The sequence below is a fragment of the Rhipicephalus microplus genome, chromosome 7 (assembly GCF_043290135.1).
Source record: "Rhipicephalus microplus isolate Deutch F79 chromosome 7, USDA_Rmic, whole genome shotgun sequence".
Lineage (NCBI taxonomy): Eukaryota > Metazoa > Arthropoda > Arachnida > Ixodida > Ixodidae > Rhipicephalus > Rhipicephalus microplus.
Window position 1 is genome coordinate 36,586,203 of NC_134706.1, and position 21,727 is coordinate 36,607,929.

The window sequence follows — 21,727 nt, forward strand, 5'->3', positions numbered from 1 at the left end:
CACTAAGTGCATGTGACCTTTCATTTTGCAGAAGCACCATTACCGGGAGCTGCCGGAAGCACTGCAGTCCGAGCTGGGCACAATCCCAGAGGAGTTTGTCGGCTACTTCACGTCGCGGTTCCCGCTGCTGCTGCCGCACACGTACCTGGCCATGCAGGAGTGGCGCACCGAGCCCACCCTGCGGCCGTACTACGCGCACGACGGATCGGCCGAGCTACGGCCGTCGCGGGCGCACCAAACCCCGCTTCAGGGGGGTCCCTCGTTTCCATGGCAGTGGCGGAGGCGGAAAGCGGACGCCGCCAAGCCTAAGGACGGGGAGAGAGGAGATGTCGCGGTTCCATCTGGTGAGGATGCCGAGCTCTAGTTTGGATGTAAAGTTCTTAGAGAGAGGTATATAGCAGCTGCATCTTATTGGTACCTACCTACGGAGCAGGAATGTGTAGGCTTACGAAAAGGGTCCAGCTTAAATTAAGGACGAGGTAGTGAGCCAAAAAGAAAAATGATAGTTGTAACTTAAGGGACAAAAAGAGAGCAGAGTGAGTCGAAAAACGAAATAACGGTTAAAGGGAGACTGAAGAGAGAAATGATTTTTCTCTTATTAGCAACCTACTCCTCCACAATACCAAAAACACCGCACCTGCTGTGAAATTATGCTTGGCAAGCGAGAAAGCACTCAAAAAAAAAAAAAATGCAGGTGGCGACGTCATCTTCAGGTTCCTGCTACACGCACCGTGACGCGATAGGTTTTGATGGTTTCTACCAAGGCCTGTGCAGTTCTCAATCGGGTAAAGATGAAGCTCATTGTCTTTCAATGGATCCACAGACTTATTAACATGCCAAGTTTCAAGAAGTTTTGTTGTGGCTAAAATACAAAAAGACTTATTGAAATCCGTGACGTAATCATGACGAATTTCAGCTTGAAATTTAAAAGTTTTGACATTGATTTTCTCATTTAGTCTATGGTGGCGAAATGGACAATTCTAGAGTTTTCAAAGTGTAACTTGTCAGTCTAAACTTAGTTGTTGTTTTGCTTTACTGTCCCTACATCATAGTCAAAATCGAGGAGAACTGGGCATGGGCAGGGCATTTAGCATGTAGGCAAGATAACTGCTGGTCATTAACTCTATCTCTGCTGAATTTCGTCAACAGTTCTCCGCACTCCCTGCAGTGTTTTTTTTTCTTGTCGTGTTGAAATTTGGTGCTAGCAGTGTGGTAGGACGCTCTGCAGGACACGTGAATATTTTTACTGAGCATCATCTCATCAAATAAAAATTTGCGCACATTAGAAGCAAGTTATGAGCAATTGTTTAAGAACTTAAGTAGGTCCTAATTGGTGATAATCAATTAACAAAGCGTTTAGTGATGATAGTGAAACTTCTGAACTTTTGCGTCTACCAGGTTTCCGGAGCCACCTTCCACAGTAGCAGAGCTGATAGCGCCTTCTTGCAGCATTCTGTCCAGGTGAACATTGAGAACTGGAGTTTCGAGCTCTACAAAACCTTATTAGTCTCCTCGTTGTTGTTGATGAAAAAAACGTGGCATATCCACATAGTGAATGATGATTGGTGGGGCAAAGTGTTCGTCAGTCCGTCCGTGCTTCCGTCCATCTATTCATTCTTGCTTTCGTTCGTCCATACGTCCGTGCATCCGTGCGACTGTCGGTGCGCCCGTCCGTGCGTCCGTCTGTTCGTCCGTTCTTCTGTTCATTCATTCGTCTGTCTCTCGGTCGGTCCATGCGTCTATTCGTGCGGCCGTCTCTCTGTCTGTCTGTTCACCTGTCGTCCGCCTCTCTGTCTGTCTGTACATCTGTCAGTCTGGCCCTTTATCTAGTGAACACTCCAAGTACAGTCATGTCACATCTTTTCATCATGTATTCATCGTATACAAGTGCCGCCATCCAGCGGACATTCTAAGGACCGCTCTTTCGGGTATGCACCAACGGTGGTTACGCACTGCAATGAGGTACGCACAAGCCACACCATAAGGAGCTTCGCCTCTAAAATTGTGTACATATACCATGATTGCCTTGGTGCCCACTCAGTATGCATTAAACAAATATATATATATATATATATATATATATATATATATATATATATATTTTTCATTTAAGATTAATGGTATGATGCGGTATGATGCGAGATGTATTCCGCACTTTTATGCTTAAGCCCATTTTGCATTATGTATGTTACTGACCGCCTCGCTATGCCATCATACAGTTACTAACAGCTGTTTTATTTTTCATCACAAATGATGCATGTTGTTTGAAACTGCACAGTGCAGTGCAAATTTTCACAGCTGACGTTCCCGCTTTTGCTGTCCGCTTGCAGGTGTAGAATCCGCGACGCCACGTGACAATCCACCAGATTCTATTGAGCCTGGCTTGGCTAGCTCACAATCTGCCAACAGTGTCAAGGAACACCGAAGGCGTTCACCGAGGAGATCGTCTCCCAACGGTGCCTGGCGCGTCGATGACGCTGACACTAAGCCCCAAGTGCTCGAGACCATCCCTAGCGGCGAGTATCTCGAGAGCACAAAGGCCGTTATTTCAAACGACCTCGCACAGTCTGAGGAGCCTTATGCCGCCGTTGGCGGTGCCGGCGCAAAGCGAGCGAGTCTCGAGGTACCAAGAGATGACATTGCAAGGCCTTCCGACAGTAGTGGCAGCCCCAAACGACGTTCTTTGAGCCGCGACACCAACTGGCGTAGCCGCAGTCCTGTAACAGACAGGGAACGTCGGGACTCTTATCGCGAAATGGAGGGACGTTACGCGAGCGATGAAACGGTCGATTCCGACAATTCCATGAGGCATACGAGACGTAATAGTGTTAGTCCAAAGACAACCAGATCGAACCGGAAGCACCGCTCACCGAGTCACATTACTAACTGGCGTAGCAGGAGTCCCAGCGTCGCCACTGAAAGCCGGCTGCTGAAGAGTGGAGATGACAGTGCAGTCCAAGCTGGGGCAACGTCCGGTGCCTCTGAGCTACGGAGAGCCCTGGCCAAGCATGCCAACAGCAGTTCCAGATCGAATGAAAGAGATGAGAGACAGTCTTCGCCTATCCGCTACACAAACTGGCGAAGCCCGAGTCCAGCCGTGTCCAAGAAATCTGAGGACTTGCAAGAGAGTCTTGGCAAAAGTGTCATTAATAACTTTCAAGAAAGCCTCAAAAGGGACCTTGCTAACGCTACTCCCTCTTCGAGAGAAATGCTTGTTGACGAAGCTGCTGTGGCAGAGGCAAGCAGCGATGAAAAAGTTGCCAGCGAGGCAGCTGCAAACTTGCCTAAGAAGCTTGCCATTCAAGTTGGCAGCAAAGATAAGCCGGCAGATCTTGGTGACAAAGCTTGGAACGGTGACTTCTCTCCCGAATCAAAGGAAGCTGCGAATGGGCCAACCTGGCAACGAGCTGCAGACATAGCGAAGGACGTAGAGTGGCAGACAGTTGTGTGGCGACAGCCACCTTCGAAGCAACCGGTTCAACAGGCAGTAGCTGTTTTGACTCACCGCCGCCGTAGTTTTTCAGCCGGTGAAGCAGGTGGCGAAGCTTGTGCAACAGTTTTCGTCAAGAGGAGCTGAAAAGGAAAGACAGTGTTTTTTTTTCTTCGTAACTTGTTTCTTGTGGTATTGACCTAGCAGTGTCTCATTTGTGCTCTCTCAGATGACCGTCCTGCAACCACGCATACCGTTGTTGAAGTGTTAGTTCGTGGAGATTGTGTGTTTTGAAGGCAGGTAGATTGTGTACAAGATAAAGCAGGGTTCCCATTGGAAGCGTTTATCATGGGAGATCATTATTTGCTTCTTAGCTTTGTGATAGCTAAGCACGAGCATCACTAAGGGTGATGAAGGTGTTTAAGTACTGTACAGCGATATGTTTCTCTCCAGCCGTTCGAGGGCTGCCACTCAAAGCTGAAAGTGATAGCAACACAGGAAGGTGCAAAGTGTTTGTTGAACCCCCGTGGTGTTTCATCCCATCATCACGAGTGACCACTCAATTGAAAGCGCTGAGTGACTGTCTTATGTGAATCTTGTGTGGAATAGCGTTCTAACTATACGCTGTGTTAAACAGGATGGACTGCATGTACATTGTATTTTTACTTGTTGTTAGTGTATTTTGTTAACACGCACAGATATAGCATTGTCGTATGTATGCCTTAAGTGCTACAGGCAACTGTTGCGTTTGTGGAATTGTCTTTAGCGTGAAATCGACGCACATTGCCTTATCTTTAAAGCGTGCATCTATTGCGTAATGTTTCTTCTTCTTTGTTTGACTTGCTTTTGAGTTAAATTGTTATTTTCTGCTGCCTGATTTAGAAAGAGAGATAGGGCACGAATAAATTTTGCAGACGTGGTTTTAACAGTGCTAATCTTTCTGGCACTTATCGAGCATGCGCGATTTCTTCATTACCGGTGTTTATAGTCACCTCATATTTTGTTTTACACTTTCTGGGATCAAGTGGTGGTGTGTTTTAAAAGTGTCCTTGAGGAGGCATGAACTCAGGTCGACATAAAGCATCGATGGGTATGGACACAGATTGCCTGTGCCTTCTAGCTCTCTTGCAACATCATTACAAACAAGTCAGTGTCCCATTGTAGAAAAATATTCTATTTGTGATTTATAGAATCATTTCAGCAATTTTTTTTACTTTGTGAGAAAGCTCTGTGGGGAATTTCTCTAGGCAAACCAACTGTCCTAAACGGGAAAGCTGTCATGCTCGTGAAAAAAGCAGAACATACCAGCTACTGTAGTTGCTCAGAAAGAAAGGATTGCGGGGAAAATTTGTGTTTGTGCGTGGGTCAAAACAATAACCAACGCTGTACTTTGTTGAGGTAGCCAGTCATTCTAGCCCAGGTAGCCCTTCTACTAGCTAAGGTAGTCACTATATTAGCTGTCGTAGCCACTCTCCTGGCTGAAGTAGCCACTCTACAAGATGGGCTAACCAGCGACCACTGGTCATAGTAGAGCTAGCTATTGGTCAGTTTGTCTGTGGGTTGACACGATTACCAACACCGTTTTTAGCTAGCCACTTTACTAGCCGAGGTAGGCACTCTGCTAGGTGATGTAGGCACTCTAATATCTGAAAAAAGTCACAGCTTTGCCACGAAGGTGAAGCAATGAATGCGATAGCAACAAATTAAAATGTCACGCGCAGAATGGCAAGCAAATCAAAATGTGCCCCGCGTTTCTCACACACAAATGACACACAAAACGTACTCACAGGCATAGATTAACGTGAATAAGTGTCTCAGTCGTTACTTCGTTGTGTCTTGAAAGCGCGGCTTTTTCAAATACGGAGACTGTGCAACAATTGCAGTGACATTTCTTACTTGGGTTTTCACATATATATACGTATAGTACATATACGGTGAGTGACGGGGACACTGACATCGACGATAACACCGACGTCGATGCCGACGGCAACATCCAGCCGAGAGTGTCCATGTAATTCCTATTGCAATAATAGCCATCATACTACCCGAAGTAGCCACTCTGGTTACTTAGGTAATCATTCTACCAGCTTAAGTAGTCATTCTGCAATTTGAGCTAGCCATTGGCCTCTGGTTTGTCTGAGCTAGACATTAGTCAGTCACTTTTGTTGACACATATACCTTTGCAAAGTGCAAGAACAACAGGTAATGCAATGTTTCACTATTTACTCCAGAACCGAGCTAGATTTCATAACTTGTTGTCAACGTCTTTTCAGACATAATGAATGATGAAATGAATATTCCAAATAGGCACATGCTAGGATGTCATTGCTATGGAGCCTGCCGAAAGAAGCAATCTTGTCTCTTGACATGTTACATTAAGTAACGTTGACTACAGCTTTGGCAGAATAGTTAATCGGGCTAGCTGATTGACTCAGATATTCAAGGATATTTATCCCAGTGGCTACCACTTGTTGAGTAAAAGGGGCTGTGGCCTACTTCATTACCTTGTCGTCTTGATTAGTAGAGGACATTTGGCCACTTAGATTAGTTTAACTCTTTGTGGTCCAAAACTTTTACCCACTTTCCGCCTCTACCAGTTCGAAACTATTTCGCCAGTTTCTGGCATCACGAAGAGTAACAGGAATGGTGTAATAAAAACTGACCGGATATTTATTTTTGCTCCTGCATTCAGCAGCCAATTCCTTTGGCGATATTCGGGCAGCGTGTGATATCACTCAAAGCATTCTATGGGTACAGGCTGGGGTTGTTACTTCAGGCTTTGCAGAAGACTCAAGGTGTTCTCTCCACCGTCATTGTCGTTGTCTTCGTCACTAATTTCTGTTGAATCACTGTCATCACTGTTTGGCGGAGGCACATAATTGTCTTCCACAATAAAGCCGTCCTCGCTTTCACTAAAAGCACCACCGTAAATCGCACGCAGCGAAAGCGTGATCATGCTTCTCAGCGAATCACGCCCGTGCAGGTACACTCTAGGCTCCGTGCTGAACATAGTGCTGCACCCTAGTGTAAAAACTAGTTAACCTAAAAAAAGTAAGCTCCCTCGTTCCTCAAAAGATGACGCTTTACGCGCTTTGAAAATACACGCGACTTTCAGTCGAAAAACGGCAAAATATAAACCATGAACACCCTTGTCGGGCCGCTGCGGCCGTGTTAAGTTGCCGGGCGCTAACCGACAACAGACCGCAAAGGGTTAAACTGTGCCAGGGGAACTCCAGTGCATTTTCGAACATATTGAGATAATGCCACTTTCAAATAGTATTAACAGTCCTGAAACAGCTAGGGTGGTTCATTGTAATTACAATTTAGGCACATAGGCACATATCATCAGGGTTCCGAAGCAAACATATGTTGGAGGTTTTATTGAACTCAGTGAATATGGAAAAATCGCCAGAGTTCCCCTTTAAGGGATTCATTGACACCCTTTTGTCTTGCATAATCACTCTGACAAAGGGTGGTTTTGTTTGTGAAAAGTGAGTGATATCGAGTAACGACCCTTTTCCATATACTCCCGGTAATTTGACCTTGGGGATCTGATTTTTTACATTGACTGTTAATCGGCCTTTTACTGTGTTGTGGTGTTTTTCTTTGTGTCCTTAATGGTATTTCATCTAATTGTCTTGTTTATGATCATTTGAAATCAGCCGTGCTGTTTCGCAATGAATTTTGTTTGTGTGTCTACACCTTTACATCTTGTTTGTTACCCTAGTGTAAATATTGCTTTACCTGATATTCACTTATGTAATTATTCTCTGCTGGTGACCAAATGCTTGTCTATAGCTTTTGGAAGAAAGTAAAATATTTTAATAGTTTTGTAATAAATATATACTCATAACAATGTTTATTTCTCCAAATGAGACACATGTTGATAAAAACATCGAGGCCCAAAGTGATGAGATGTTGCTGGACAAATTGCTGGCCCTACTAAAACACCTCATCGAAATGGACTGCAGTGAAATTTCTTGCTTGACTACTTGTAACTTCAGTGTTCATTTATGCCATTTTAAAACTACGCGGCACAGTTATCTGTCAAAGGCAATGTTCCGGAACTACCTTCATTTTATAGTTAGTTTATTTTTTTCCTTTGCAATATCTGTCGTAGCATCGTGATGCTTCTGGCAGTGCATTGTGTAGTTACCTTCAAGGACGGCTTTGTGGAAGCCACGTCGAGAGGCGTAAGAGGGACCGTACCACCTTTTAAAGTAGTCATCGAATGATTTCAGTATTGGAGTTTGTTGCCTCACGAATCGGCTGCTACAAAAATTTTTCGAATCTGTCAAGAACGATCATAGTTGCCAGGATTTGTCTCGGGCTTTAAGCACTTTTTCTCTTCTCTCGTCTCGACTAGTGCGCAGGAAGCTAAGCATAGAGGGATGACGTGGTAGAGCGAAGTTATATGTTAGAGTGCGTTACGACCTTGAGCGCACGTGATGAAAAGCGATTTCCCACTCCCATTGCGATTCCTGAACGCGCTTGGGTGGCTACTGTGTCATTTTAGCTGACTGTGGAGCACGGCACGAGCACGGGGTGGCATTCTGTGGCGAGAAGCTTATTTAATCGAAGCGCTGCTCTTTATTTATTTTAGTTGTTGGCCAGTAGCGAGCTATCCCTTAATTTGTGCCAAACACGGTAGTTGTAGCTCTGAAGAGAGTGAGCACAGGCTTTATATAAAAAAAAAAGGTGCCTGAGAAAGTGGAAACTTTGCATTCTGCAAGCTCTCCTCCCTGTGCATGAGTGCGAGGTTTGGCTGAGCTATTAGTAACAGCATCTGCTTTATCACTGGATGTGTTTTTTTCCACCAAAGATTGAGGGGTAGTTTGTGGCTTCTTTAACGATAAGACGTAACCGACCTCTTTCACATTGTACTTAATATGTCCAATTTCAGACTCAAGGTCTGTACACGGAAGTGCGATCATTCCTCCTACCTTCTTTGTTGCCACATGATGCTTTAGCCTTGCTTTAAAGGCAGATATTTAATCTTTTATGATGTGCGCACCACTGTGTGACGTTCACTTCGGGTACATCTGGCTGCCCGCTTGTCTGCTCAGCAACAAGGTGTTTGATATGTAAGCACAGTTGACCACGCAGTGCTTGACAAGCAAAACACGATACTTTGACTGCATGGAAGCTGGTGCTTTGTGCATCGTCAGGGAGCACCGATTGTCACATTCAGTCACGATGTGTTGCAAAGGCCGTCGTTTTTATCAAGTGGCACGTTGCATCGTCTTTGCGTTAGTAGCACATGGTTTTGGCACAAACCTGTTGACGGCTTCGTGCTTAGAAAATTGCGTCATTCGTCGAGCGCTGTACGTATCACACAAGGAAATGTGAACATGGCGAGCGCAGACTTGAAGTGAAGTCTTCTTTAGCACTTGTGCGTCTCCTAGTTATCACAACTTTCTCTTCTTTTCCGTAGTGTTTATCTGAGCTTTGTCCTCAACAGAGTTCGGTGTCTGGCTCAGGCACATTCGTTGTAAGAACTTGGTGAAGTTCTCAGTGTGGTCGTTATGGCTTGGTTGTTCAGCAGAGTTCCTGTTACCCGGTGCCTCTCTTGGAACTTGTATAACTGGCAGACACAAGGTTGCTGAAAAAAATCTCTGGCTTGCGCTTGCCAAGCCTACGGTTAATTTTAAAGTCATGCTCTTGCGTGCTATCTTCACTATCTTCCGTCAATTGAAGGTGCGCTAACCATACAATAGTCGAAGAGTGGCCACTATCAGCACTGAGATCTCCACATTTCCGATCCCTCTGTTGGGCATGCACAAAACTTGAACTTTGTCTTGGAGATTCGGGAATGTTCCTAAATGTATGCTTGGCCTGTAGCGTCGAGGTAGATAATGCCTCTTTAGGTTAAAAAGTTGCAGTCCAAACGCATTGTGTTGCTTATAAATTGTGGGCAGTCATTTTAATATGTGTCATCATGTTTGATTGCCTGGGGAGAAAAGACATTGGAAACAATTTATGAGAATATGTACAAATTTGTCTCTTAAATGTCATCCACAGTTTATCATTGGACACGCCTTTATTATTTGCTGGCACGGTCTTTGATGCAATGTAATTAAAAGAAAGTGATTTTATTGTCAGCGTTTTTTTATCCCACATTGCTCTAATAAAAATCATCAGGGGTACTTTAATTAAGAGATTTTCTTTTTTTGCATTTCGCACTGTTGAAAGTTGCACTGAATTGTCAACGTGTGGTACATACGATGCGCTGTGTCTTGCGACATTTTGTGTCCTGTATTTGAATAAAAAATATTCCTATACCCGTGAACGTGCGACGTTCAAATGTACTATAGCAGAGATTTTTTTGGTGTATCGGTTACCTATCTCTTCTTCTCGGTGATATGGAGTGTGCGGCTTTGCTGTGTTACCTATTGTGGATGATGCCAGCACAATTTCCGGTGTAGTGTGAATTTATGTGACATGGCATTCGCGTCAATTTCGGTTTACGGATGAGGCATTACATATGTACAGTCAAGAGTTTTGTTGTTATGTCGTGATTTAGGAGCACGTACTGTTTGGTACTAAGGTATGAGTTTTCTGTAAGTCAAGTAATCAATGAAGCCGTCTCAATGCAGGGGCCTTTCATAGGGGCCATTCACCATGACAGAACATATCTGTGCGTGTGTAAACATATTTTGATATTTGTACTGAGGATGTTTCATTTGTGTGTATTTGTTTGTGTTTATTACTGTCTATAAAATATTTGTGAGACGGCTCATAGAAAAAAAATCAAGTGTGTTTCACCATCCTGGATAGTACTGCCGTCCAAGAAACGCACCTTACAGTTTTAATTGTAAAAAACCTTATCACGGTATGGTTTCGTGGATTTTTGCATTCTACTGGACGTCATTTTTTTCTTGACTTCTCATTCTTATTGTGCGTTTATCGTGGAAAAAGTAATTTTATGAAGGTTTCTTTCGCCATCTGTAAATATGATGCGGTGCATGTATACCTTTTACACTAACATTATTCTGGTCATTCTTGGGGGCACCTGTAAGCACATTGTGGGAAGTGGCCATGCATAAAATATTTTACGTGGAAAGTGTGTGTGTGTGTCTTTCTATTCATTGGTGTTCATAAGCAGTATGCATGCAGGTTACATAATTTGCATATGGCAAATATTTTTACGTGACAGCAAAATCGGACCACCGTAAAGGTATGAAAATTCTCGTCTACTCTGAACATCATGTATTGGTATTGAGAACATGTGGGTGTTAAATTAAGCCTGTTTTGTCTCTGGTGTTGAGCTATAAGTACACAAAAAATTTTCAACTTGAAAGCATGTTTGGAGATACGAGTTGGTATAAGTACCAGAAGTGTAATTATCAGGCATTATAAACCCTGGAGCTTATTTCCATTTCTCCTTTCCAGGGCAGTGATTTCAAAGTTCACGTTATTAACTTTTACTATAGGTTGTCCTTTTGATGGAGGACAGCTTGAACTATTTGGCCAACCTTGCATAAACATATAATGTAAGGCTTATAGTGCAAGATGCATGAAGGTCTATCGCATGAAATGTAGACACCATGATGCCTGACTGCACCATCATGCCGTTTAGTTGCAATTACACTTTTTCATTTAGCACGAGTATCGTTGGCACCTGTCCAGTTTTAGACCAGCCCCGGACAGTTTCTCAGATAGCGGGCCGGTCGGCACCTAAGACTGGCCACCAGTGGCCATTTTTTTTTTTGTCATGATATTGCAATGATACTATATTTTCTAGGTTGTTTGGTAGGCATCTGTTAAGCAACTGTGACTATAGCTGTTTATCATTAATCACCAAAATTCGTATGCTATTAGTTAACCATGTTTTAAGATCCCTTCAAATATAGCGATCTTGGAGAATGCATGTATATATGAATATCCAATATTTTTGTGGTGCATGCATGGTATGCATTTTAGTGTTTGTTTGTGTCTACCATCTCACTGGCCTGGTGGACCCATATGCAAAGAAGAGCTTTTTATGCCCAAAGTACGACTGGTTCCTTTTCAGAGCAGCACATTTAGAGCAATAACCAAAAACTTCACTTACCTTTAGCACAGAGCGTCATTTTAATCATGGGTACTTTTATCCTGCAATTAGACTGGGTTAGCTCAGAGTTGTGTTTTTATGCACATGCAGATTAAGTTTTCAACAACAATATTCAACAACATTGCCTGCAAGTAGTAATTGCATTCAATTCCTCAATATGTGTCAGTTTGACAGTTTTGGATTCATCGCACTTGAAGATGCCATGCAATTAGGTGCACAGTGTAAAGGCCTAAGAGTACATCTTTCCTGTGTACAATATTGTAGAGCCCAATTTCATGCTGCGATATATCATGTCATTCAGCAAAATACTGTGTGCTGTTACTTTATGTACAGATTACGTATGCAATCTTCTGAACAAACTGAAATGTGCGAAGTGGTGCGAGGGAAATGCACTTTAGAACAGAAGGGCATTTATGAGTTAGAAAAGCTTGTGTGTGGGCTAGTTGGAACATACTGCAGGGGAAGGCTGCGCTGCAAAGTTGAGGACGAAAAACTGTACTGACACAGGGTCCTCAACTTCGTCCTCCAACTTTGCAGTGCAGCCTACACCTGCGGTGTGCTTTAGAACACTGTGCATTTATGCATCGCTGCACGTTTAAATTGTGTCCTGTGGTCCTGCAGTGAAGTTGATTAGGAAGCTCATAGCTAGTTTATACCCCTGTCACACTGGAGGTTAGTCGCTGGATAAAGCTGTGCTTTTGTAAGAGATTGCATAAATTGCTCAACGAAGCAACGCAAGTGTGGACTAAGTTTGTATTATCTTATGTGGAATACGCTTCATTGAGCTGTTTTTGTGGTCTTTTAATTAGTTTGGCATTGAGAATTTGACAGCATTATTTGTAACTTTTGACTCTACAATAAGAAAAAAAGACGGATTTCGCAAAAAATGTTTTGCCGAAACCCGGGATCGAACCAGGGACCTTTAGATCTTCAGTCTAACGCTCTCCCAACTGAGCTATTTCGGCTGATGGTTGAAGCCTAATTAAGTTTTTACTTATCCAATAAGCACTTCGTAAAACTATTTTGTTTTTGTTACAATTATGAGTTTAGTTCTAGTAATGGTGGGGCGATTATTATAAGCCTCACTGACAAACGCATTCAATTGATTACGCAACTTCAAACATACGCAACGCGTCACGTCAAAGTGCGTTCTCTTATTACGTAAAGCTTCACAAACCATGTCACGAGCCACATACATATGACGTCATGATACCCGCATTACGTTCGAATTTTTTGAGCACGCATTGCACCAGTGGCTACACTGAGGGCACAACGTAAGTCCACGTGTCTAGAGTACACGAACGCGCTCTATATGTTGACATCTGGGCGCATGTGGTTACAAGAGCAGCGTACGGCCTAGTGAGTCTTTCTTGTTATGCGTTCTTCGTTTCGCAATCCAGTATCCTAAGTCTGTACCGAACTATCGGGACTTAATCAGTTCTTTAGCGAGAAGACGACATGATCGACTTCCAGGCCGTGGTTATGGCCGCAGGCCGCGGCTCCCGGCTCACTGAGCTCTTGACCGCCGATTGCTTGAAGTACCAGCTTCCCGTTGCAAACTTACCCATGATTTACTACCCATTGCGCGCCCTCAAGAACGCCGGTTTCACCGAGGCCATCGTCATCCTGCCGTCGTCGGCGCGCGGTCGCGTCGATGACTCGCTGGCCGACCGGGTTGGACTTCGACTCGACTACGAGTTCGTCGCCGCTGCCGCCGCGGAAGACGACCTGGGCACGCTGCAGAGCCTGCGCCAGATCGTCACCAAGATCAAGAAGGACGTGTTAGTCGTCGGTTGCGACCTGGTGACCGACTTCGACTTCACGCTGGTCGCGAACTTGCACCGAGTTCGCAACGCGACCATGACCGTACTGCTGGCGCCGGCCTCGCAGTCTTTGCGGGAGTCTCCCGTGCCCGGGACGCGCGGGAAACCGAAACTCGAACGAGACCTGGTGGGGATCGAACCCGGCACCCAAAGGCTCGTCCTGTTCAACGCCGAGGCCGACTTCGAGGAGACCGTCACGCTGCGGCGGAAGGTGCTCAGGGAGCACCCCGTCGTTGACGTGCGGTCCGACCTGGTGGACGCCCACGTCTACCTCCTGAACAGGTGGCTCCTCCCGTACCTGTTGAAGGACGCCAGTATCACGACGATCAAAGGCGAGCTGGTACCGTTCTTGACGAGGTATCAGTTCAAAAACGCTCCCCCGAAGCGGACTTCGGAAGACGTCGTGGACGGGGAGCAAGCGGACACCGACATATTCAGGTAGGCGCTATCGCCTTAAGGTGCCTAGATAAAACAAGTTTCCATGGTAGCGACACCCTCCCCTTTCCTTCTCGCTCATGTTTCTGGAGCGCCTCCTAGAGGGTTCAAAACTTTCAAAAGTAAGAGGATGTTTTGTTTCTGTTGCTATGGTGAATAGATGTAAATGCCCCTGAAATGGAAAAGTGTTGACAAGACCTGACAGGAAAAGACAATGGAGATAGAGAGAAGAGCCTAGGGCAATCCACGCAGACCATAGCTGCCGAATGAAAATAAAGACCTGACTTAGCCTGTTTTATCAAAAGACCTTAAAGCGCCGTTTCCCGTGCTTTCTTTGCCGTTTTCGTCAGGAGCCGGGACAACTGGTATTGCCATATTTATAGTGACTTTTCTAGCCACTATGCCAAAATGAAGGCCTTTTAGATGGTATGGCGTTTCGATACTTTTCTTTTAGGGGAAGAGCGCATGTGCCGTGGCATCATAAAAAAAAAGGTGGTTCATTTGCATCCTACCCATCGTCAGTGATACAGATATTCAAATTGGGTGCAGAATGGCTTAGGTGATTGCAACAGAGCAAACACAGATTTTCAGGGCAGGCACGTTTGTTTCCTTAAGTAACAGTTAAATGCAGGAAGTGACATCAGATGATGTCATTCTGATCACTGAAGCAGATCATTCACTAGTGTTGTCCTTCTATATTGCGTTTTTCCTTGTAGTGTTCAGTGATAGTATAAGAGCAATAGAAAGTATTTGAATACTTATTGACATGAATTTTTTATTGCTGGTTTGGAACATCTGGTTTCATCATACAAAAACGGCTGTGATTTATTCATGCCGTCACACTTTGATGACAACATCCGTCAAGAAGCCATGAATGCTTTCTGATCTGTATCTTCCTGATGAACCGGAGGCTTTGAGCAAGGAAATAGTTATGCACTGTTGACGCACAAGCTTGCATGTGAATGATACATGAGTATCAGCAATCCTGCTGTAATTCTCTGAATTACTTTCATTTGTTTTTTGTCTCTTTGAAAAGGTATGCTCCGCAGAGTGGGAGCGATCTTTTTGGTCTGGATATAGGGGATGACCTTAACCTGGGCGACACAGGCACACAGAAGAATCCAATACGCTGCTACGCCTATGTCGCTGAAGGATCATTTTTAGTGAGAACAAATACAGTCGCTGGATATATGGAGGCAAATCGACAGGTGAGATCATTTGTCTATAGGTGTCGATGCTGCAACACAAAAAGGCGCTATATCGCTTTTCCTTGAACGGAATTTGTCAGTAGCTTGTGCTTAGGAAATTTGCCATTTCCTTAGGTGTTCTCCTTGTATATTGATATCCACTGTATGTTGAGCTGTGAGCAAGTACCGATAAGGCTGGACTTGCAGAAGTGCTGTGAAGATAAACTGCTTACCATAGTTAAAGCTGGCAGCATGTGATTTTCCATCTGCACTATTTCAGCTTGGCTATTTTGATTTGATATCTAAGCCTCAGCTTCGATACAAAATTGACAGCAGAGTTCCCATGGGGAACTTTGATAGCGTGGAAAACATTCAATGTGAAGCAGTAGACAATGTAATAAAACAATAATAAAATTCATTTACATGCATTTTTATTACATTGTTGCATGAGCAATTGACCAACTTTACAGGACAGTAGCTAGTGCTAGTCAATGTCAGCGATTACTGGCCGACTGTTTCACAGCATTTGCCATTGTTAATATTTTTCAAATGGTACACGTCATTAAATGAATGTCATGTATGCATATTCCAATTGAAGGAAGGGACACTAAAGCCAGATAACAATTTACATAAGAATGAAAGCTCAATGTATGACATCTAAAACGACATTATTATGAATAGCAGTGCCCTACTTACCGAGAAATTAGGGTAAACGCACGAGAACACATACGCCGCAGTAGGACATTTGCAAAGTGATCCGGATGACTTCAGAGTCACAGCCTACAATTAATCACTAGTAATTGCTACACTAAATAAACAACTTTCCCTGCATCAAGAGACGTAATAAAATGCTGCTTGTTCATTTCTGTTTGATTCATCGAAAAAAGAACCGCTGGACGTTACTATGGGGAGTGGCACGAGTGGTTCCAAAGTTCAATTTTTGCCTGGTTAAACTGGACAGGTTGAGCCATCTAGTGGGGCATAGTTGAACCAATGGCCTCTGCCATCTCTGAGCGAATGGCAGGAAATTGTGGTATTGCCATTGTTCTTGCTGTAGCTTCCGCTGCTTTAGTCCTGCTGGTGTTAGCGTCCATGGCGGAGCAGTAAAGCTGGGCAATGTTGTGTACAGCAACTGTGACGTGAGACGTTTCGCTTGAGATGGGTAATCCGATGCAAACCACTAAAACCTGATTTTATTTCAAATTAAGCACTTCCTTGGCACAAAAATAACACTATGAGGTTTCTGGATTGCTATTTCAACAATAAATGTCGACTTAACACTTGCCTTTAGTGTCTCTTTAAATGAACAGAAGCAGCGATATCTAGTCATTTATATCTTATACGACATCTAGTTCAAGAGCCGTGCACCCCCTGCCCCCCTCTCCTGAAGACAAGATCCTGCTCCTGCTGACTGTCATGCCATTTTTATTATCTTTATTTTTTGCACATATTTTTGCTTACCAAGCATCTTCTTGTGGCAAGTGTGGTTATTTCAGTATAGTCAAGGAGTAATTTAGTAACAGGAAAAAAATCACCTTTTTTTTAATGACCCTCCAACACCGCTTTCTTTTTTTTTCTTGTACTGCAGGCTTATCAGTTGAGCAAGGAAATCTTTCCGCACATCTCCCCTGGTCGTTTTGACAACATCGTCGCCGACAAAGTAGAGTTTGGCGAGAAGTCGTCTGTCCGTCACTGCGTGCTAGGTCAGAACTGTCGGATCGGAGCGCAAGCCAAAGTGTCGGACTCTGTGCTTCTGGACGGCGTCACAGTCGGTGACGGTGTGAGCATACAGGGTTGCATTGTCTGCGGGACGCAAGAAATCGGTGCTGGTGCAGTGCTCAAGAACTGCGTCGTGGCCCACAAGAAGAACGTCGCTGCTCAGGCCAAGCACTCCAACGAAGTTCTTGGAACTTTTGTAGAAATTTAGCCATGCAAAAATAGACGAATAAAATGCCTTTGTAGTCCGATTTTTGCCCACTTGATGAATTTTCGAAGGCAATAGAGTCCGTGACTTTACATAGAATTCTGTAACTTATGTAGATTTCTGCAGCTCTATATCAGAGGTCTCAAACTCATCTCAGTTGGAAGGCAGCTGTCATGGGAGTTCTGTCACGGCAGGGTCGAGACCGTGAAGAAGGATGGAGCAGATGATGTGGCAGGTGTTTCAACCATGCATTGAAAGATAATCCATAATCTCTCTTCTAGTTCTTCTGAACTGGTAACGGAGGGAAATCAAGTATGTTTGAGCCTCCTCCAATATACATACATAAAGACGTCGAGGTGCCAGGTAGGGCCTCTTCTTGCAAGGAGAAAAAAATGCCTTTGGCAACCTTTATATGTGGGGTTTAACGTCCCAAAACCACCGTATGATTATGAGAGACGCCGTAGTGGAGGGCTCCGGAAATTTCGACCACCTAGGGTTCTTTAACGTGCACCCAAATCTGAGCACACGGGCCTACAACATTTCCGCCTCCATTGGAAATGCAGCCACCGCAGCCGGGATTCAAACCCGCGACATGCAGGTCAGCAGCCAAGTACCTTAGCCGCTAGACCACCGCGGCGGGGCGCCTTTGGCAACCTTGGACCACTGCAAAATTACTTCTCGAGCCACAAACATTCGAAAAGAAACCCATCCGTCAACTTTGCCCGCCGAGTTCTTCTTCAGTGGGGACAGCTGCTCACTGTGCATTGAAGGCTCATGAACATGCCTAATAAAAAAAAAACTATGGGACGAAAACGGGTGTGGGCTGGGGCACTAGTGTAAGGGCTGGACTGCAGGCCAGGTTTTTGAGCTTGCTGCTCTTTATAAATACACTTGTTTGTTATCAGAAATAAACCTCGTTTTACCTTAGAAGAATAGAGCATTGGGCGAGTTGGTATACCATTGTGGATGGCATTTTGCACAAAGAAACGGTACGGACAAGAAGAAAGAAAGCACTGACGGGCACAGCGCAGACTGCACCTGTCTGTGCTCTCTTTCTTATTCTCCATTTTTCGTGCAAAATGCCATCTGGCTTTACCCAATCCTTACATCTTAAAAGCATTTAGGGAGAATCAAGGCGGCAGACTGCTTTTTGGGACCATAAAAGTGACTAAAAAATTCATTTTTTAAAATTGACATATTTGGTTTCTGTAATTATTTTTCTATCTGCAAATTTTCACACTCATGGAAGTGGTACTTATTTTGTTTGTAATGTCATTCTAACTGTCTAGATTCTTGGTGCTGTTAGCATGCAGAACCTGCAAAAAAATTGGAAACCGACTTGAGGCTTTTTCATACTTTGTCGGCACCTGTGTTGGAAGCTCTGCTACAATTTATGAGCACCTTTATGAGGATCACAAAACATGATCATTATCATTGTCGCTTTTTGAAGAAGCTGTGTGTTTTCAGTGTTTTTTTTTATTTTTCTCAGAAAGTAAATTTACAACTTCAATTTTGAGGCCTCAGTATCTCTGCAGCTAGGGCAGGTACAACAATAATTCTTTATACAATGGAAACCTGTATGTGTGTAGAATGCAAGTATGAGAGCAGAATTTAGAGCACAAGCTTTTCGGTTAATTACTCATCAAAAATGTAATAAAATTCCAACTTCTTTTGAAAATAGATACAGTACACTCCCATTAAACAAAACTATTTTACATGAAACTGCTGCTTAAATGGAACAACTACTACTAATATGTTTGGTTTCTTACTTGAATATTGTACCTTGTTTATCTCTCAGTAAACGAAACTCCCCTTAAAAGAAACACATTTTCCTGGTACCAAGAAAAGCCTAAAAACAAAAAAAAAACTCTTGCATACTTTCAATCTATATCAATAGTCTATGTTGGCATACCTTAAAAATCACTTTTAATTAAACATTTTTTTTCTATGGTGGCCTTAAACAATGGAGGGTGAACTTAAGTTATCTAAGGAACAAGATGAGTTATAGGAAAACTAATTAAATATTTTAAATCAGCAGAAAAAAATGCATAATTCTGTGCAGTTTGATCAAGATTACTGAAGAAATGAACAAAAAAAATGTCTAAGACCAGTCTGCCCCCTTAACCTCTGTGAAACTTTGTATGCACGAGCGATATAACTAACCAACTTCTGGACAATGAATTTAGATATTGTTAGGTGAAGTGAACCCTAGTGACCTATACAGAGTTTCAAATTTTTGTCGACAATGTGTGTATCACTGTGAAAACTACCCAGTTCTTGACCAACCATTCAAAGAGCGTGCTAACTTGGGGAGTGAATTACCTTTTACTGTAATTACTAATTAACTTGCATAAGTACTTGAAACATCTGCATATTTCATCAATAAAATAAAATAGCATTTTGAAATCTTTCAACAAAAAATCACAATGTCTCCCTAATTATCGTTTTGTAGAATTGCACCTGATTTTTCTCCACCGAATTCAATAATTATGAAACCTGAAAGACCATAGATATTGTTGCAATGAGGTGTGTTTATTGAAGAACGAATGGCAAAGGGTAGCCGCGCTGCTTCCAAACAGACCACTTGGTTCTCCTCTTCCTCCCTTCACATGTTGCTGCTTCAGCGTCACACTCCCCCTTTCCCAGACGAAGCCCCCTGGGCGAGCATCAGCCACGAGAATGAAAGCGCTTTAGGCGGGCAATGTGAACAAGCTGTGTCTGTCTAGAACGGTAGCTGCAAGATACGAGACGAGTGATTGAATACGTCACATCACTTAGGCGATCGATGATGACTAAAGGACCGGTGTAACGAGCCAGGTACTTCTGGTACAGGCCACGCTTGCGAAAGGGTGTTCATAGGCATACTTTTTTTCCTTTTTCGTACGACATGTTCTTGTGTCACGAGTCGTAGACAAACTTGGAGCGGTCTTGGGTTGCCAATGTACGGAGCTGAGCCAGGCGACGTGCTTCCTCCGCACGGCAGAGAGTCTGGGCAATGGAAGAGTCCTCATGTGCATGAAAAGACAGAATTGTGTCAAGAAAGTGGCGGGGTGGTCTCACATAAAAAAGATCGAATGGACTATAGCCAGAGGTTTCATGCTTTGCCCTGTTATAGGCATAGGTGATAAATGGCAAGATGTCATCCCAGTTCTTGAGCCTGGAGTCAACGTACATTGAAAGCATGTTGGTAAACGTTCTGTTAGTGCGCTCGACGAGGCCATTTGTCTGTGGGTGATATGAGGTCGAGTGACGAAACTGGCAAGCACAGAGACGCAAGAGTTCTTCTACAACATTGGCTACGAATTGTCGACCGCGATCACTCAGAATAATCTGAGGCGGTCCAAGGCGCAGTATCACAGAAGAGAGGAGGAACCTTGATACATCGATGGCCATGGCTGTTGGTAGCGCTTTGGTTTCCACATAACGTGTCATATGGTCAACGCAGACTATATTCTAGCGGTTGTTGTTCAATGAACGCGGAAATGGACCGAGAACATCCACCCCAACCATTTCGAAAGCAGACGAGGGTGACATCAAGGGGTGGAAAAGACCAACCGGGATAGTATTTGGTCGCTTGAATTGCTGGCATTTATCACAACTGCCCACATACTTTTCTGTATTGCATCGCATGGTAGGCCTGCAGAATCGAGCCAGCAGGCGGTGGTATGTTTTGGCAAACCCCAAGTGCCCCGCTGATGCGTCGTCGTGCATAGCATAGAGTGCGTGCATTCTCAAATTCTTGGGGACCACTAAAAGAAGGCGGGCACCATTAGCCGCGTAATTTTTTTGTAAAGCAAGCCATCTCGAACGATAAAACCATGGCTACCGATCGGTTGAGTCAAAAAAATCATCCAAGCTGCGGTCGTTGCGCTGTTCTTCCCGGAAGGTAGCGAGGTCAGGAAAGGCAGTATCGTTGATGGCAGCTAGAAAATCGTCAAAATTGTCGGCGTCACATAGAGTAGGGAAAGTTTCGAGAGACAGTCAGCGTCTGCATGATGGCGGCCACTCTTGTAGCATATTGTAAAGTTAAATTCCTGCAAACGTAGCACCCATCGTGCGAGGCGACCAGAAGGGTCATGGAGACCAACCAACCAACATAGTGAATGGTGGTCAGTCACGATCGTGAAGTGCCGCCCGTAAAGATATGGACGGAACTTATGCACAGCAAAAACCACAGCGGGGCACTCTTGTTCAGTAACAATGTAATTATTCTCGGCCTTGCTCAACGAACGACTGGCGTAGGCGATAACATGCTCGGCGTCATCGAAGCGCTGGATGAGCGCGGCACCGAGACTGATGCCACTCGCGTCGGTGTGCACTTCTATCGCGGCAGACGGGTCGAAATGGTGCAGTATGGGTCCAGACGTGAGAAAGAATTTAAGTTCACGAAACGAGGCATCACACTCCGCTGTCCAGATGAAATCCTTATTTTTGCAAAGCAGTGAAGTCAATGGGTAGGCAGTATCAGCAAACTTGGGCACAAATGGACGGAATTATGAACAGAGATCTAGAAAACTCCTTAGTTCGCGTTGTGACTGCGGTTGTTTAAAACAGGTAACTGCAGCAATCTTCTGAGGGTCTGGGCGCACACCATGTTTGTCTACAAGATGACCAAGTACAAGTGCTTCTCGCTGACCGAAGTGACATTTCTTGGAGTTCAGGATAAGGGCAGCTTGTTCAAGGCATGTTAAAACAACGTCAAGTCGATCGTTGTGTTCAGCAAAAGTGCGTCCAAAAATGACGATGTCGTCGAGGTAACATAAACAAATCTCCCATTTGAGACCACGCAGTACCGTGTCCATAAACCTTTCAAATGTCGCAGGGACTTTGCACAAACCAAACGGCATGACATTGAATTCAAACAAGCCATCTGGC

At 44.1% G+C, this 21,727-nt stretch overlaps 2 protein-coding genes and 1 non-coding gene across 4 annotated transcripts in view; 2 read left to right on the plus strand and 1 right to left on the minus strand.

The window, feature by feature from the left end:
- Positions 1 to 10,493, plus strand: part of Ire1 (serine/threonine-protein kinase/endoribonuclease Ire1) — a 58,101-nt gene extending 47,608 nt beyond the window's left edge. Inside the window, exons 23-25 of one of the 2 annotated variants that reach the window (XM_075869029.1) lie at positions 32 to 344; positions 1,399 to 1,461; positions 2,331 to 2,461. In XM_075869029.1, the coding sequence (XP_075725144.1) occupies positions 32 to 344; positions 1,399 to 1,424 (339 nt within the window). In that variant the 3' untranslated portion in view covers positions 1,425 to 1,461; positions 2,331 to 2,461. Of the gene's footprint in view, positions 1 to 31; positions 345 to 1,398; positions 1,462 to 2,330 lie in introns of both variants that reach the window. The other variant, XM_037430333.2, reaches the window with a different exon arrangement.
- A 1,882-nt stretch (positions 10,494 to 12,375) lies between these two features.
- TRNAF-GAA (transfer RNA phenylalanine (anticodon GAA)) lies at positions 12,376 to 12,448 on the minus strand. The gene has a single exon. It is a non-coding gene; the product is annotated as a tRNA-Phe (tRNA).
- Positions 12,449 to 12,675: 227 nt separating this feature from the next.
- Positions 12,676 to 16,895, plus strand: eIF2Bgamma (eukaryotic translation initiation factor 2B subunit gamma). The gene is made up of 3 exons (XM_037430893.2): positions 12,676 to 13,744; positions 14,778 to 14,949; positions 16,517 to 16,895. The coding sequence occupies exons 1-3, from the start codon at positions 12,942 to 12,944 to the stop codon at positions 16,853 to 16,855; spliced, it is 1,314 nt and encodes a 437-aa protein (XP_037286790.1). The 5' UTR covers positions 12,676 to 12,941; the 3' UTR covers positions 16,856 to 16,895.
- The last annotated feature ends 4,832 nt before the right edge of the window (positions 16,896 to 21,727 follow it).

Bases quoted from the DNA above. Each gene is read 5' to 3' on its own strand.
- eIF2Bgamma (XM_037430893.2), top strand. From the start codon at position 12,942: ATGATCGACTTCCAGGCCGTGGTTATGGCCGCAGGCCGCGGCTCCCGG. The intron at 13,745-14,777 runs GTAGGCGCTATC...CTCTTTGAAAAG, and splicing joins GCGGACACCGACATATTCAG to GTATGCTCCGCAGAGTGGGA. The intron at 14,950-16,516 runs GTGAGATCATTT...CTTGTACTGCAG, and splicing joins ATATGGAGGCAAATCGACAG to GCTTATCAGTTGAGCAAGGA.